The sequence below is a fragment of the Phyllobates terribilis genome, unplaced genomic scaffold (genome assembly GCF_046119375.1).
Source record: "Phyllobates terribilis strain yellow unplaced genomic scaffold, ASM4611937v1 Scaffold_4__5_contigs__length_816908805, whole genome shotgun sequence".
In the NCBI taxonomy this organism is placed as follows: Eukaryota; Metazoa; Chordata; class Amphibia; order Anura; family Dendrobatidae; genus Phyllobates; species Phyllobates terribilis.
Window position 1 is genome coordinate 223,037,784 of NW_027362764.1, and position 12,799 is coordinate 223,050,582.

The 12,799-nt window shown below is 42.7% G+C and overlaps 1 protein-coding gene across 2 annotated transcripts in view; it reads right to left on the minus strand.

The window, feature by feature from the left end:
* LOC141265261 (intraflagellar transport protein 70A) overlaps nt 1-12,799 on the minus strand; it is an 82,845-nt gene that overhangs the window by 17,574 nt on the left and 52,472 nt on the right. For both annotated transcript variants that reach the window (XM_073678105.1, XM_073678106.1), the window contains exons 13-14: nt 4,925-5,001; nt 1,901-2,111 (exon numbers count right to left, since the gene is read on the minus strand). In XM_073678105.1, the coding sequence (XP_073534206.1) occupies nt 1,901-2,111; nt 4,925-5,001 (288 nt within the window). The remainder of the gene's footprint in view (nt 1-1,900; nt 2,112-4,924; nt 5,002-12,799) is intronic.

Below are 12,799 nucleotides of genomic sequence, written 5' to 3' on the forward strand. Positions count from 1 at the left end.
CTCTGCCAATGGACCAGGACGACTAATCCGTGTGCATGAAAGAATGAATGGAACCATGTTTTGTGAGATTTTGAGTGCAAACCTCCTTCCATCAGCAAGGGCATAAAAGATGAAACGTGGCTGGGTCTTTCAGCATGACAATGATCCCAAGCACACAGCCAGGGCAACGAAGGAGTGGCTTCGTAAGAAGCATTTCAAGGTCCTGGAGTGGCCTAGCCAATCTCCAGATCTAAACCCTATAGAAAACCTTTGGAGGGAGTTGAAAGGCCGTGTTGCCCAGCGACAGCCCCAAAACATCACTCCTCTAGAGATCTGCATGGAGGAATGGGCCAACATACCAGCAACAGTGTGTGCCAACCTTGTGAAGACATACAGAAAACGTTTGACCTCTGTCATTGCCAACAAAGCATATATAACAAAGTATTGAGATGAACTTTTGTAATTGACCAAATACTTATTTTCCACCAAAATTAAAAAAAAATTCTTTCCAAATCAGAGAATGTGATTTTCAGGATTTGTTTTCTCATTTTGTCTCTCATAGTTGAGGTCTACCTATGATGTCAATTACAGGCCTCTCTCATCTTTTTAAGTGGGAGAACTTGCACAATTGGTGGCTGACTAAATATTTTTTTCCCCCACTGTATATATATAAAAAAATGTTCTAAGTGTTTTGTTATGCACAATCAGGGGGTTTCTGGCCCCCTGAAATATTTTACAAATTGCTTTATATAGCATAAATTAAAAAAGGAGAAATGTTGCCATTCCCCTGCTTATACTTCCCCGATCCACATCTGGTTTTATAGTTAGCCAGATCCAGTGATGTTGTGTCTTCGCGATATGTCACCTCTGCAACCACTAACTGGAAACAGCCGAGACAGCAGAGGGCCGGACAAGCCACCCACAGTCAGTGATTTTTGTGGCTCATAGGTGGCCGTCCCCACTGGCTCTTCATATACATTACTGTAAGATCAGTGAGACTATGGAACTCTCTGCCACATGATGTTGTAATGGTTGATTCACTACAAAAGTTCCAGGAGGGCCTGGATGTCTTTTTTGAATAATCTAATATTACAGGTTATGGGTACTAGATTCTGTTTTGGGATCGATTCAGGGAACTAGACTGATTGCCGTATGTGTAGTCGGAAAGGATTTTTTTCCCTAATATGGGACAGTTAGTTTCTGCCAAAAGGGCTTTTTGCCTTCATTCCTTATGGATCAACATGTTAGGCTAAAGGTGAACTCGATAGACTTATGTCTACCTTCAACCTTAAAAACTATGAAACCATATCTAATAAGAATTGTGAATTGTCAAGTTTAGAGATGAGCTAACCCGAACTTAAAAGTTCGGGGTTCATACCGGACAGTTAGTGTCTGCTGCTAAACACCAAACGTGGACTTTCCCTGTAAGTCCGATGAAATGTTGGAAGTTCCAGGGGAAGTCCATCGCAGAGAGAGAGAGAGAGAGAGAGAGAGGGAGAGGGAGAGAGATGGGGTTCGGGTTCTCGAACTGAACTTTATGAAAGTTCGGTTCGGGTACTAGAACCCAAACTTCCATGGGTCCGCTCATCCTTAGTCAGGTTATATTACTATAACCCTATAACCATAGTATTTGATGATACAATTAGCAAAATGGGTCAGTGAAACAGAAATAGAGTATGTGAGTGTACACTGGGTGCCAGAAGTTGGAGTAGTTGTCAGATCACCGTATTCATGTTGGAATAAAAGCTAGAGTCTACCTGAATAGCATGGCAGCTGCCACGATTTTTGCCTTTGCTAAATTAAGTACGAGGCCAGCGGGATATATTATTCATATACCAAAACATACAATGCAATAAATATCTACTCTGAAAAAGAATACATTGGTTAGTGATATAGCTGTATTAATACAAATACTACTTACATTCTCATAATGCTTTTTAACAATGGGCTCATAAAAGCCGATGGCTTCTTTGTATTTATTTTCCTGCATAAACAAGACATGGGCCACATTCAGTTTCCATACATCATGCTCATTGCAAAACTCCACCGATTTCCGGAAGATTTTCTCCACCATCGGATAATTCTCCAGGTTCCAATAGATTTTTGCCTGGGCCATTAATACAGGAATATACCTAGACAGAATGCAAAGTATAGATAACACTTAAAAAAAATTGTTAAAAAGTATCCTGTTAAAGATGCTCTAATAATCAAAATGATAGTCGGGATTTGAAGTTACAGTATAATTGATACAGTAAACCAAAGTAACTTTTCAGTTAAATGCCCAAAAAGATTAGATCTCCAGCTTGTGTCCATATATGATTTGAAGGTGTAATTCTGCACTGTTGAGCTTACTTGCTTGACTTGTATATGGCCTTTTATACACCTTTATCACCCCCCATGATCTAGTCACACATGGAGGTTTCCTAAAAAATTAGATGCTAAGTTCACCAGCTCTCCTTTCTTGGACTACCTTGGGTAGGTACTAGTGATGAGAGCGTGTTCGTTTATCCCTTTCGCCGAGGACGAGTGCTTTCCGAGTATCTTAGGCGTGCTCGTATATTAAGTTTGAGTCCCTGCGTCTGCATGATTTATCGTTGTTAGTCAGCCTCAACACATGCAGAGATTGCTTGTTTGTTAGGGAATCCTCACACGTGTTAAGGCTGACTAACAGTCATAAATCATGCAGACGGAGGGACTCTAACTTAATATACGAGCATGCCGAAGATATTCGGAAAGCACCCGAGAGTGCTCGGCGAGCGGGTTAAACGAGCACACTCGCTCATCACTAGTAGGTAATAAGTCATAAGCCTACAGTCACTCTGTATGAGTTATACATACCCCCTGCCATTCTGCTCCGCCTTGCTCCATACACTTGTATGCAGCAAGGCCACGCCCCATCTAGCGACGTAGACAGCCAGTGGGCGCATCCGACTAGGAGGCACGACCTCGCTCAATACAAGTGCATGGAGAATGAGGCCACGCCCACTGGCCGGGGGTATATATAATGTATACATACCCTCCGTAACCGGGTCTCATACTGGCAAATCCCCGCAGCGCACAGTGCCTGCGCTGGGGGATTCATAAGTCTGCAGTCACACAGAGTGACTGCAGACTTATCACTTTTCTCCGGACAACCCCTTTAAGGCCTTTCACACCTTATAAACAGTCTTCCCTGCATTTTTATTGTTGACGAAATGACTGCAAATAACGGTAAATGATGATTGACTTAATATAACACTGGCATCCAACTTTTATCGCCATCTCCTACATAAAGCAAGTTCATTAAGACTTACAACAAATGTGCCCATCTCTAGAAAATAAGCAGGATTTTACTTTGGTGACAAATAAGTATCTTCCCAGTAAAAAAGAAGACCAAAATGAGAAAGCTCATCTGCTGCAAAATATTCAAATTTCTCTGGTCATGAAGAGGTTTAGTAATAGAACTGAAAGTTCATGAAATTTTGTAAAGGACATATTAATATTCATGCTATCCAAGTGTAAAGGACATATTGATACTCATGCTAGAGCAACTCCATTTTGTCTGCTTGCTTTAAAATCATGTTATTATACTCCTTGCATAACATGCATTCTTTCCTTCTTTTCTCATGCTTCCCAAGCATCTTTTCCCACACTAACCTTTTCTCACAAGAACATTCTGTGAGACACCCTGCTCCCGTTATCTGACTAGTCTGAGCCGGGATGGGTAACCTTGTAAATTTCCATCATGCGCCGAACTAACGATGATAAATGCCCATATGTGTGTTTCCGTAATAATTGCACTAACATTGGCCTAAGCCTGTAGTACTGTAGTACGGCTGTAGATGATTGGCTATTAATAAGCTCAAAACAATACAAAATGCGAAGTAGAAATAAATGGGATTAGAGATTCTCTGAATCCTCCCATACAGAGCACTGTCTCCGTTTGGTTTTCTGTGGATTGCAATCAACCTTATAACATAATAATTTGACACTCACTTGGTCAACCGTGAAGGGCCATTGCCCTCCCTCAACAATTTAAATATTACTTTAAAGCAGTATCCCACAAACAAAAGCAGGGCTGTGGAGTCGGAGTTGTGGAGTGAGTGTCCATTTTTGTGGAATCGGAGTCGGTATAAAATGGACCGACTCTTAACTCCTAAAATATATAATAAATTGGGTACAGTAGTTCAATGCAGTTTGTGGGGAATATTTTTTCATAAGAATTTGGGAAAGTTATGAAATGTCCTATAAATGTCTGTTCTATTCCTGATCTATAAGGGTCTAGACTTTTAGCTGAGATGAATCTGTGCTACAGTAAATTTATCACTTAAACATGAGCCATGTATGAGGGAGTCGGAGTCGTGGAGGTAGAGTCGGAGTCGATGTCATGGAAATTGAGGAGTCGGAGTCGGAGGTTTGGCTTACTGACTCCACAGCCCTGAACAAAAGTGCCATCTAAGCAATAGATCCTTTACAAATAAACAATTCTATGGTGCCCGCTAATTGGTCCAACAAGCGATGCCTTAGCTAGCAGTCAAGCATACAGAGTGTGATAGGGAGCAGCCAGATCCTTAGCGGCAGATTGATTCTACTGAAGTGGGAAGGTGGAGAATTATGGAGGCCATATTATGTATTTGTGAGATTCTTGTCAGGGAAGAACAAGACTGTAGGGGGCGTAATATGGAAGTGTAGGAAGGGCCAACAAAGAAGGAACGTTCAAGTATACATGAGTTTCGTAGGAAATGTTGTCATTAGTAGCCTATGGTGTCATTACTTGTCTCTTCTGAAGCCTTACCACAATTGTGCCCTTTGAGAGCATTACAAAGGGTTATATATATATATATATATATATATATATATATATATATATAGTGGAATACTTTAAATGTATGTTTTAACAGGTGAGATAGTACAATTTCTTATGGGACAAACCCTTTACAGCAACAATGTTATGAAATGATCTTACTTTTCTAGGGCTTCATCATATTCGTTCACAGCCTTTTTAACGGCTTCATCATCCCGGTTAAGTCTCGCTTCTTGTACCTTGATATTGTAAATAAATATGAAAAATATATAAATAACATAAAGAACCTTTAAACAATGAAACACTATATATATATATATATATATATATATATATATATATATATATATATATATATATACCAATGCATACACACACACAGATATATTAATATATTTCCACATCAGCTATCATTTGTGCAGTGACATTTTCTCTAAGGCCTCATAATGTGAGAGATGGGTGAGTTATTACACCAGTGGTCAGCTCCTATGGACTTCCCTACAGCTGAAGGTCCTGCACACAGACATCATCTTCACTTCTAGTACTAAACCTGTGTGTGAATCTGCCGGGATCCCCAATAGGTACACTAAAGTTGGTCTCTTTCCCACTTTTCATACATTCTTAACGCCCCTATACACCTTAGGCTAATTTTGGCAGAACCTACAGATAGTGACTGATTTTGTCGACTATGCAATGGGTTTGGGGGATCGGCTGACTGATGGTCGAGAGATGTCATTGCACGTGTCCAATTTCAGACTTGACACGGCGATACGCGTGAGGTTCGGACCTTGCCTCATTATACCTCTGCATATACAATATTTAGCTTTTCACTGTGCTATAGCATCCTGACCACTCGGTGTCAGTAGGTAATCCTTTTTGGCTGACTTTATGCCATCTTTTTATGTCTCACTTGAGACCTGCACTGTTCCTTATATGGGTGCCCATATCCTTACTCTTCCTTACCACTAGGCTCTTTTCATTAGCCTGGATTGGTACTTTACAACAAGATATATTTTTCTTCTAATATTATTAGGACTATATAGTTTGTGGGTTGTATATCATTAGACAAGCATCTCATAACTCTGAGGGTTTTCATGCACGTGAGTCATATTTATATTCTAAGGACATGGTTTATGCATAAATTGTTCCTACTTCCTTGAGTCTATTTATTCATGTATATGAAATTTTTTGATAATCCTTTACATTGAAATAACTGCATAAATTGTCCTCTGATTACTGTGGATACATAAATGCAAATAGGATTATTGTCCTTAGAGGTATATGTGGTATATGTATTTTAAAAGAGGGATTTTTGGTTCTCACCGTAAAATCCTTTTCTCTGAGCCTTCATTGGGGGACACAGGAAACCATGGTGTATGCTGCTGTCATTAGGAGGCTGACACTAGGCAGGAAAAAAGGCTAACTCCTCCCCAGCAGGCTACACCCACACTGGGAGTGAACTAACCAGTTTGTGAGAAAGCAGTAGGAAAGGAGGTATAAAAGATTACCCCAAGATGAACCAAAAATGGCACAAATAAGGGTGGGTGCTGTGTCCCCCAATGAAGGCTCCGAGAAAATAATTTTACGGTGAGTACCAAAAATCCTCTTTTCTCTATCGCTTCATTGGGGGACACAGGAAACCATGGGACGTCCTAAAGCAGTCCCTAGGGCGTGAAGAGACAAGTACTCAAAAGGAAAGGTCGGTCCACTACTGCATGAGGGACCTTCCAATACAGATTGGCGTTGCTGAGGCCGAGTGGAGATACCGTGTAGTACAAGGAGAAGGTGTGGACCGAAGACCAGGAAGGACGAACAGTCCATGGAGATATAGGAAGATTCTGGATAATCTGGAAGTGTCCCCCGTTCGGGGGAGAAACTGTGGAGGAAAAAACAGAACAATGAGTTCAGACCGAAGCACCAGACTGTCTAATTTAGCGCTCCACCCTGTATGTAAGTCACGGCTAGAACAGATAAGACGGGCTCTAAACCTAAGCGAGTCGGAAAAAGGAAAAGGTCCTGGACTTCCTGCGACCTTGAAATGGGGGGGAACTAGAAGGCAGCTCCCAGGCCAGGGAACAAGTGTCCCAGAACACTTCCCACTTCCAACAGGCACAGGGCTCAGGCTAGAAGGGAGGTTATGGTTATGGTTATGGAATGAAATGCACCACAAACTCTATGGTTTTGGAATGAAATGTCCCACAAATTCTATGGTTTTGGAATGAAATGTCCCACAAACTCTATGGTTTTGGAATGAAATGTCCCACAAACTCTATGGTTTTGGAATGAAATGCCCCACAAACTCTATGGTTTTGGAATGAAATGCCACACAAACTCTATGGCTTTGGGACGGAAAGTCCCTCTTTGTTTTTGGAATGGAATGTCCCACAAACTCTATGGTTTGGAATGAAGTGTCCCACAACTATCGTATTGGAATGAAGTGCCCAACAAACCTTATGGTTGTGGAATGAAATGTCCCATATACTATTGGACAGTTTAGAAAAAAGGGGGACTGGGCCCGAGGGGCTGACGGCCGGACAGGGCCTACCTTATCCTATGTGGGGGACCCCGGTGTTGATTGCCCGTGGGCTAACGGTTGAAGCAGTGCCAGGAGCCGTTGTGACAGAGGCTGCAGCTGGGTGATGGAGGGCGTGGCTGTAGCTGTGCCAGAGCCCGCGGCTGGCACTGGGATGGGAGGCCACGACTGACGCTGTGACGGAGGCCGCTGCTGGCGCTGAGACAGCGGCTGCTGCTGGCGCGGGGGCAGCGGCAGTCACTGAAGGGGACGCGGCTAGCGCCATGATGTAGGCTGCAGCTAGCATTGGATCGGAGGCCGCAGCTGGCGAGGAGAGGCGGCAGGGCTAGCGCTGTGACAGGGGCCACTGTTGGCACTGAGATGGAGGCCGCGGCTGGCGCTGTGACGGAGGCCGTAGGTGGCGAAGTGATGTGGGCAGCGGCTGGTGGTGTGGCGAGGGCAGCGTCTGTAGCTGTGACCCAGGTTGCGGCAGGCGCCAAGATGGAGGCCGCAGGCCGCACGAGTAATGGCGCCAGCGGGAGAGGGAGGGGGCGGAGTTGAAAAAGGGCGCACAGAGAGCCCGGGCAGAGGAAAAGAAAAAACAGCAGGGATTGGATAGAAAAAAGGGGGTTAGGAAGAGTCTGTGGCTCTAAGGGGCTAATGGTGCGGTGGGGGGCGTGTCTAGTCGTGGAATGGAACTAGGCAGAAACCAGGGCTTAAATTTTGAAAGAGGGCTGGAAATGAGGGAGAACGACCAGGAACAGTATCCAGCTGGCTGTCCTGTGGAGCTCCCGCCACCTGAAGAAAGAACTGTAGAAAGGAGGGTACCAGTCTCCGGAGAGGCCCCGACTCCTTCTTCACGGTCCTGAAGACGGCATCAGGAGCCCCCGGTTGAGGGGGTCGCTGGAATAGGAACATCTTCCTTCCCACACCGTCACAGTCCCCAGCGGTGCAAAAGACGGTGTCGACCCTGGATGAGGGGAGGATCACTGACTAGTGATCACCCTCTTCCTCCCGGCCCGCTCCAAGGAGGGGGCTGGGGGGGAGGCAGGACCATCCGCCACGAGTCACCCCAAGACGCTTTGGAAGAGTTAGTGGGAAGGGTCCTGCCTGTTAGACAAGAGAGTGGATGATGTGGGCGACAGCACATTGTTCTCTCTGTCCCAAAAGGTGGGAAATCAGGGTGAGCTGTTACACCCTGTTGCCCGAAGTCACAAGCTGTATCGGAAAAAGAAGGGAAAACATTAATGAAACACAACAAGATGGTAGAGACGGGTCTGAACGCAGACCCATGTCTTGCCTCCTTGGACACTAAGCAAAAACTGGTTAGTTCACTCCCAGTGTGGGTGTAGCCTGCTGGGTAGGAGTTAGTCTTTTTTTTCTGCCTAGTGTCAGCAGCATACACCATGGTTTCCTGTGTCCCCCAATGAAGCGATAGAGAAATGTTTTTATACTGTATGTATGTCCATATTTTTGAATATTTTGTATATACAGTACAGACCAAAAGTTTGGACACACCTTCTCATTTAAAGATTTTTCTGTATTTTCATCACTATGAAAATTGTACATTCACACTGAAGGCATCAAAACTATGAATTAACACATGTGGAATTATATACTTAACAAGAAAGTGTGAAACAACTGAAAATATGTCTTATATTCTAGGTTCTTCAAAGTAGCCACCTTTTGCTTTGATGACTGCATTGCACACTCTTGGCATTCTCTTGATGAGCTTAAAGAGGTAGTCACCGGAAATGGTTTTCACTTCACAGGTGTGCCCTGTCAGGTTTAATAAGTGGGATTTCTTGCCTTATAAATGGGGTTGGGACCATCAGATGTGTTGTGCAGAAGTCAGGTGGATACACAGCTGATAGTCCTACTGAATAGACTGTTAGAATTTGTATTATGGCAAGAAAAAAGCAGCCAAGTAAAGAAAAACGAGGGGCCATCATTACTTTAAGAAATGAAGGTCAGTCAGTCCGAAAAATTGGGAAAACTTTGAAAGTGTCCCCAAGTGCAGTTGCAAAAACCATCAAGCGCTACAAAGAAACTGGCTCACATGAGGACCGCCCCAGGAAAGGAAGACCAAGAGTCACCTCTGCTTCTGAGGATAAGTTTATCCGAGTCACCAGCCTCAGAAATCGCAGGTTAACAGCAGCTCAGATTAGAGACCAGGTCAATGCCACACAGAGTTCTAGCAGCAGACACATCTCTACAACAACTGTTAAGAGGAGACTGTGCAGCAGGCCTTCATGGTAAAATAGCTGCTAGGAAACCACTACTAAGGACAGGCAACAAGCAGAAGAGACTTGTTTGGGCTAAAGAACACAAGGAATGGACATTAGACCAGTGGAAATCTGTGCTTTGGTCTGATGAGTCCAAATTTGAGATCTTTGGTTCCAACCACCGTGTCTTTGTGCGACGCAGAAAAGGTGAACGGATGGACTCTACATGCCTGGTTCCCACCGTGAAGCATGGAGGAGGAGGTGTGATGGTGTGGGGGTGCTTTGCTGGTGACACTGTTTGGGATTTATTCAAAATTGAAGGCATACTGAACCAGCATGGCTACCACAGCATCTTGCAGCAGCATGCTATTCCATCCGGTTTGCGTTTAGTTGGACCATCATTTATTTTTCAACAGGACAATGACCCCAAACACACCTCCAGGCTGTGTAAGGGCTATTTGACCAAGATGGAGAGTGATGGGGTGCTACGCCAGATGACCTGGCCTCCACAGTCACCAGACCTGAACCCAATCAAGATGGTTTGGGGTGAGCTGGACCGCAGAGTGAAGGCAAAAGGGCCAACAAGTGCTAAGCATCTCTGGGAACTCCTTCAAGATTGTTGGAAGACCATTTCCGGTGATTACCTCTTGAAGCTCATCAAGAGAATGCCAAGAGTGTGCAAAGCAGTCATCAAAGCAAAAGTTGGCTACTTTGAAGAACCTAGAATATAAGACATATTTTCAGTTGTTTCACACTTTTTTGTTAAGTATATAATTCCACATGTGTTAATTCATAGTTTTGATGCCTTCAGTGTGAATGCACAATTTTCATAGTGATGAAAATACAGAAAAATCTTTAAATGAAGTGTGTCCAAACTTTTGATCTGTACTGTATATTTTTTTACGTCTGGCTGGTGTGCTCATTGCTGTGGTTCTTTAATAATTATATGGGATATTTCATTACCTAAAACACTGTTAAAGGGTCAAAAGACCAAAAGCTATTGCATTTGTTATCACACACAAGTCGAATTGGGCGAATGCATTATTTTCAATGGATGAATTATCTCAAAAACTAGAACCAATTCAGCAAAAGTAATGGGATTTTTGAATTCAGCACCGTTAAAATACCCAAAATCCATTCAATAAACCTTGGTACCCGAAGATAAAATATTTTTTGTAGACCTGTGTAATGGACAAAAAACACAATAATATAAATTACACAAGTATTATTATAATAATAAATCGAGTATTCTCTATGCATTGATTAAGACCTCAGGATACAATGTAGATAATTTAAAGATCCAGAATGATTCCCTATTGATACGTTTTTGAAATCTACCTTCAGATACACACTACCGTTCAAAGGTTTGGGGTCACGGAGACAATTTTGTGTTTTCCATGAAAACTCATACTTTTATTTATCAAATGAGTTGCAAAATGTTTAGAAAATATAGTCCAGACATTGACAAGGTTAGAAATAATGATTTTTATTAGAAAGAATAATTTTCTCCTTCAAACTTTGCTTTCGTCAAAGAATGTTCCCTTTGCAGCAATTACAGCATTGCAGACCTTTGGCATTCTAGCAGTTAATTTGCTGAGGTAATCTTGAGAAATGTCCCCCCATGCTTCCTGAAGCCCCTCCCACAAGTTGGATTGGCTTGATGGTCACTTTTTGCGTACCATACGGTCAAGCATCTCCCACAACAGCTCAATGGGGTTGAGATCTGGTGACTGCGCTGGCCACTCCATTACAGATAGAATACCAGCAGCCTGCTTCTTCCCTAAATAGTTCATGTATAATTTGGAGGTGTGCTTTGAGTCATTGTCCTGTTGTAGGATGAAATTGGCTCCAATCAAGTGCTGTCCACAGGGTATGGCATGGTGTTGCAAAATGGAGTGATAGCCTTCCTTATTCAAAATCCCATTTACCTTGTACAAATCTCCCACTTTACCAGCACCAAAGCAACCCCAGACCATCACATTACCTCCACCATGCTTGACAGATGGTGTCAGGCACTCTTCCAGCATCTCTTCAGTTGTTCTGCGTCTCACAAATGTTCTTCTGTGTGATCCATACACCTCAAACTTGGATTTGTCTGTCCATAGAACTTTTTTCCAATCTTCCTCTGTCCAATGTCTGTGTTCTTTTGCCCATATTAATCTTTTCCTTTTATTAGTCAGTCTCAGATATGGCTTTTTCTTTGCCACTTTGCCCTGAAGGCCAGCATCCTGGAGTTGCCTCTTCACTGTAGACGTTGACACTGGCGTTTTGCGTGTACTATTTAATGAAGCTGCCAGTTGAGGAGTTGTGAGGCTTCGATTTCTCAAACTAAAGACTCTAATGTACTTGTCTTGTTGCTCAGTTGTGCAGCGGGGCCTCCCGCTTCTCAATCTACTCTGGTTATAGCCTATTTGTGCTCTCCTCTGAAGGGAGTAGTTCACACCGTTGTAGGAAATCTTCAGTTTCTTGGCAATTTCTCACATGGAATAGCCTTCATTTCTAAGAACAAGAATAGACTGTCGAGTTTCACATGAAAGTTCTCTTTTTCTGGCCATTTTGAGAGTTTCATAGAACAAACAAATGTAATGCTCCAGATTCTCAACTAGCTCAAAGGAAGGTCAATTTTATAGCTTCTCAAATCAGCCAAACTGTTTCAGCTGGGCTAACATACTTGTGCAAGGGTTTTCTAACCATCCATTAGCCTTCTTACACAGTTAGCAAACACAATGTACCATTAAATCACTGGAGTGGTGGTTGTTGGAAATGGGCTTCATACACCTATGTAGATATTGCAATAAAAACAAGACGTTTGCAGCTAGAATAGTCATTTACCACATTAACAATGTATAGAGTGTATTTCTGATTCATTTAATGTTAGCTTCATTGAAAAAATAAAGTGCTTTTCTTTAAAAAATAATGAAATTTCTAAATGACCTCAAACTTTTGAACGGTAGTGTATGCTCTAATATTAATAGCCGAAAACTGTCGGGTTTTATTTGGTGTTCATGGAGAAAATGTCTAGACAAGCTGTGATTTGTTACTCCACTCCTAACGTTGAGTCTATGCTTGTTCATTCTGAAATGAAGAGGCTGAATGGTACAACTCACATATTGCAGGTTACAACTGCATTGAAGAAAATAAACTACAAAGGAGGTATTACAATTTAAGAACTGGTTGGTAAAAAAAATCTTCTCCCTTGGCCATGGGTGAAAAATTACTATAGCTATGTGTAACCATTTTGCAGCATTGGCATTTAGACCCCCCACAACTATAAGCCCCTGTTAATTCTGGAAAGAGGGA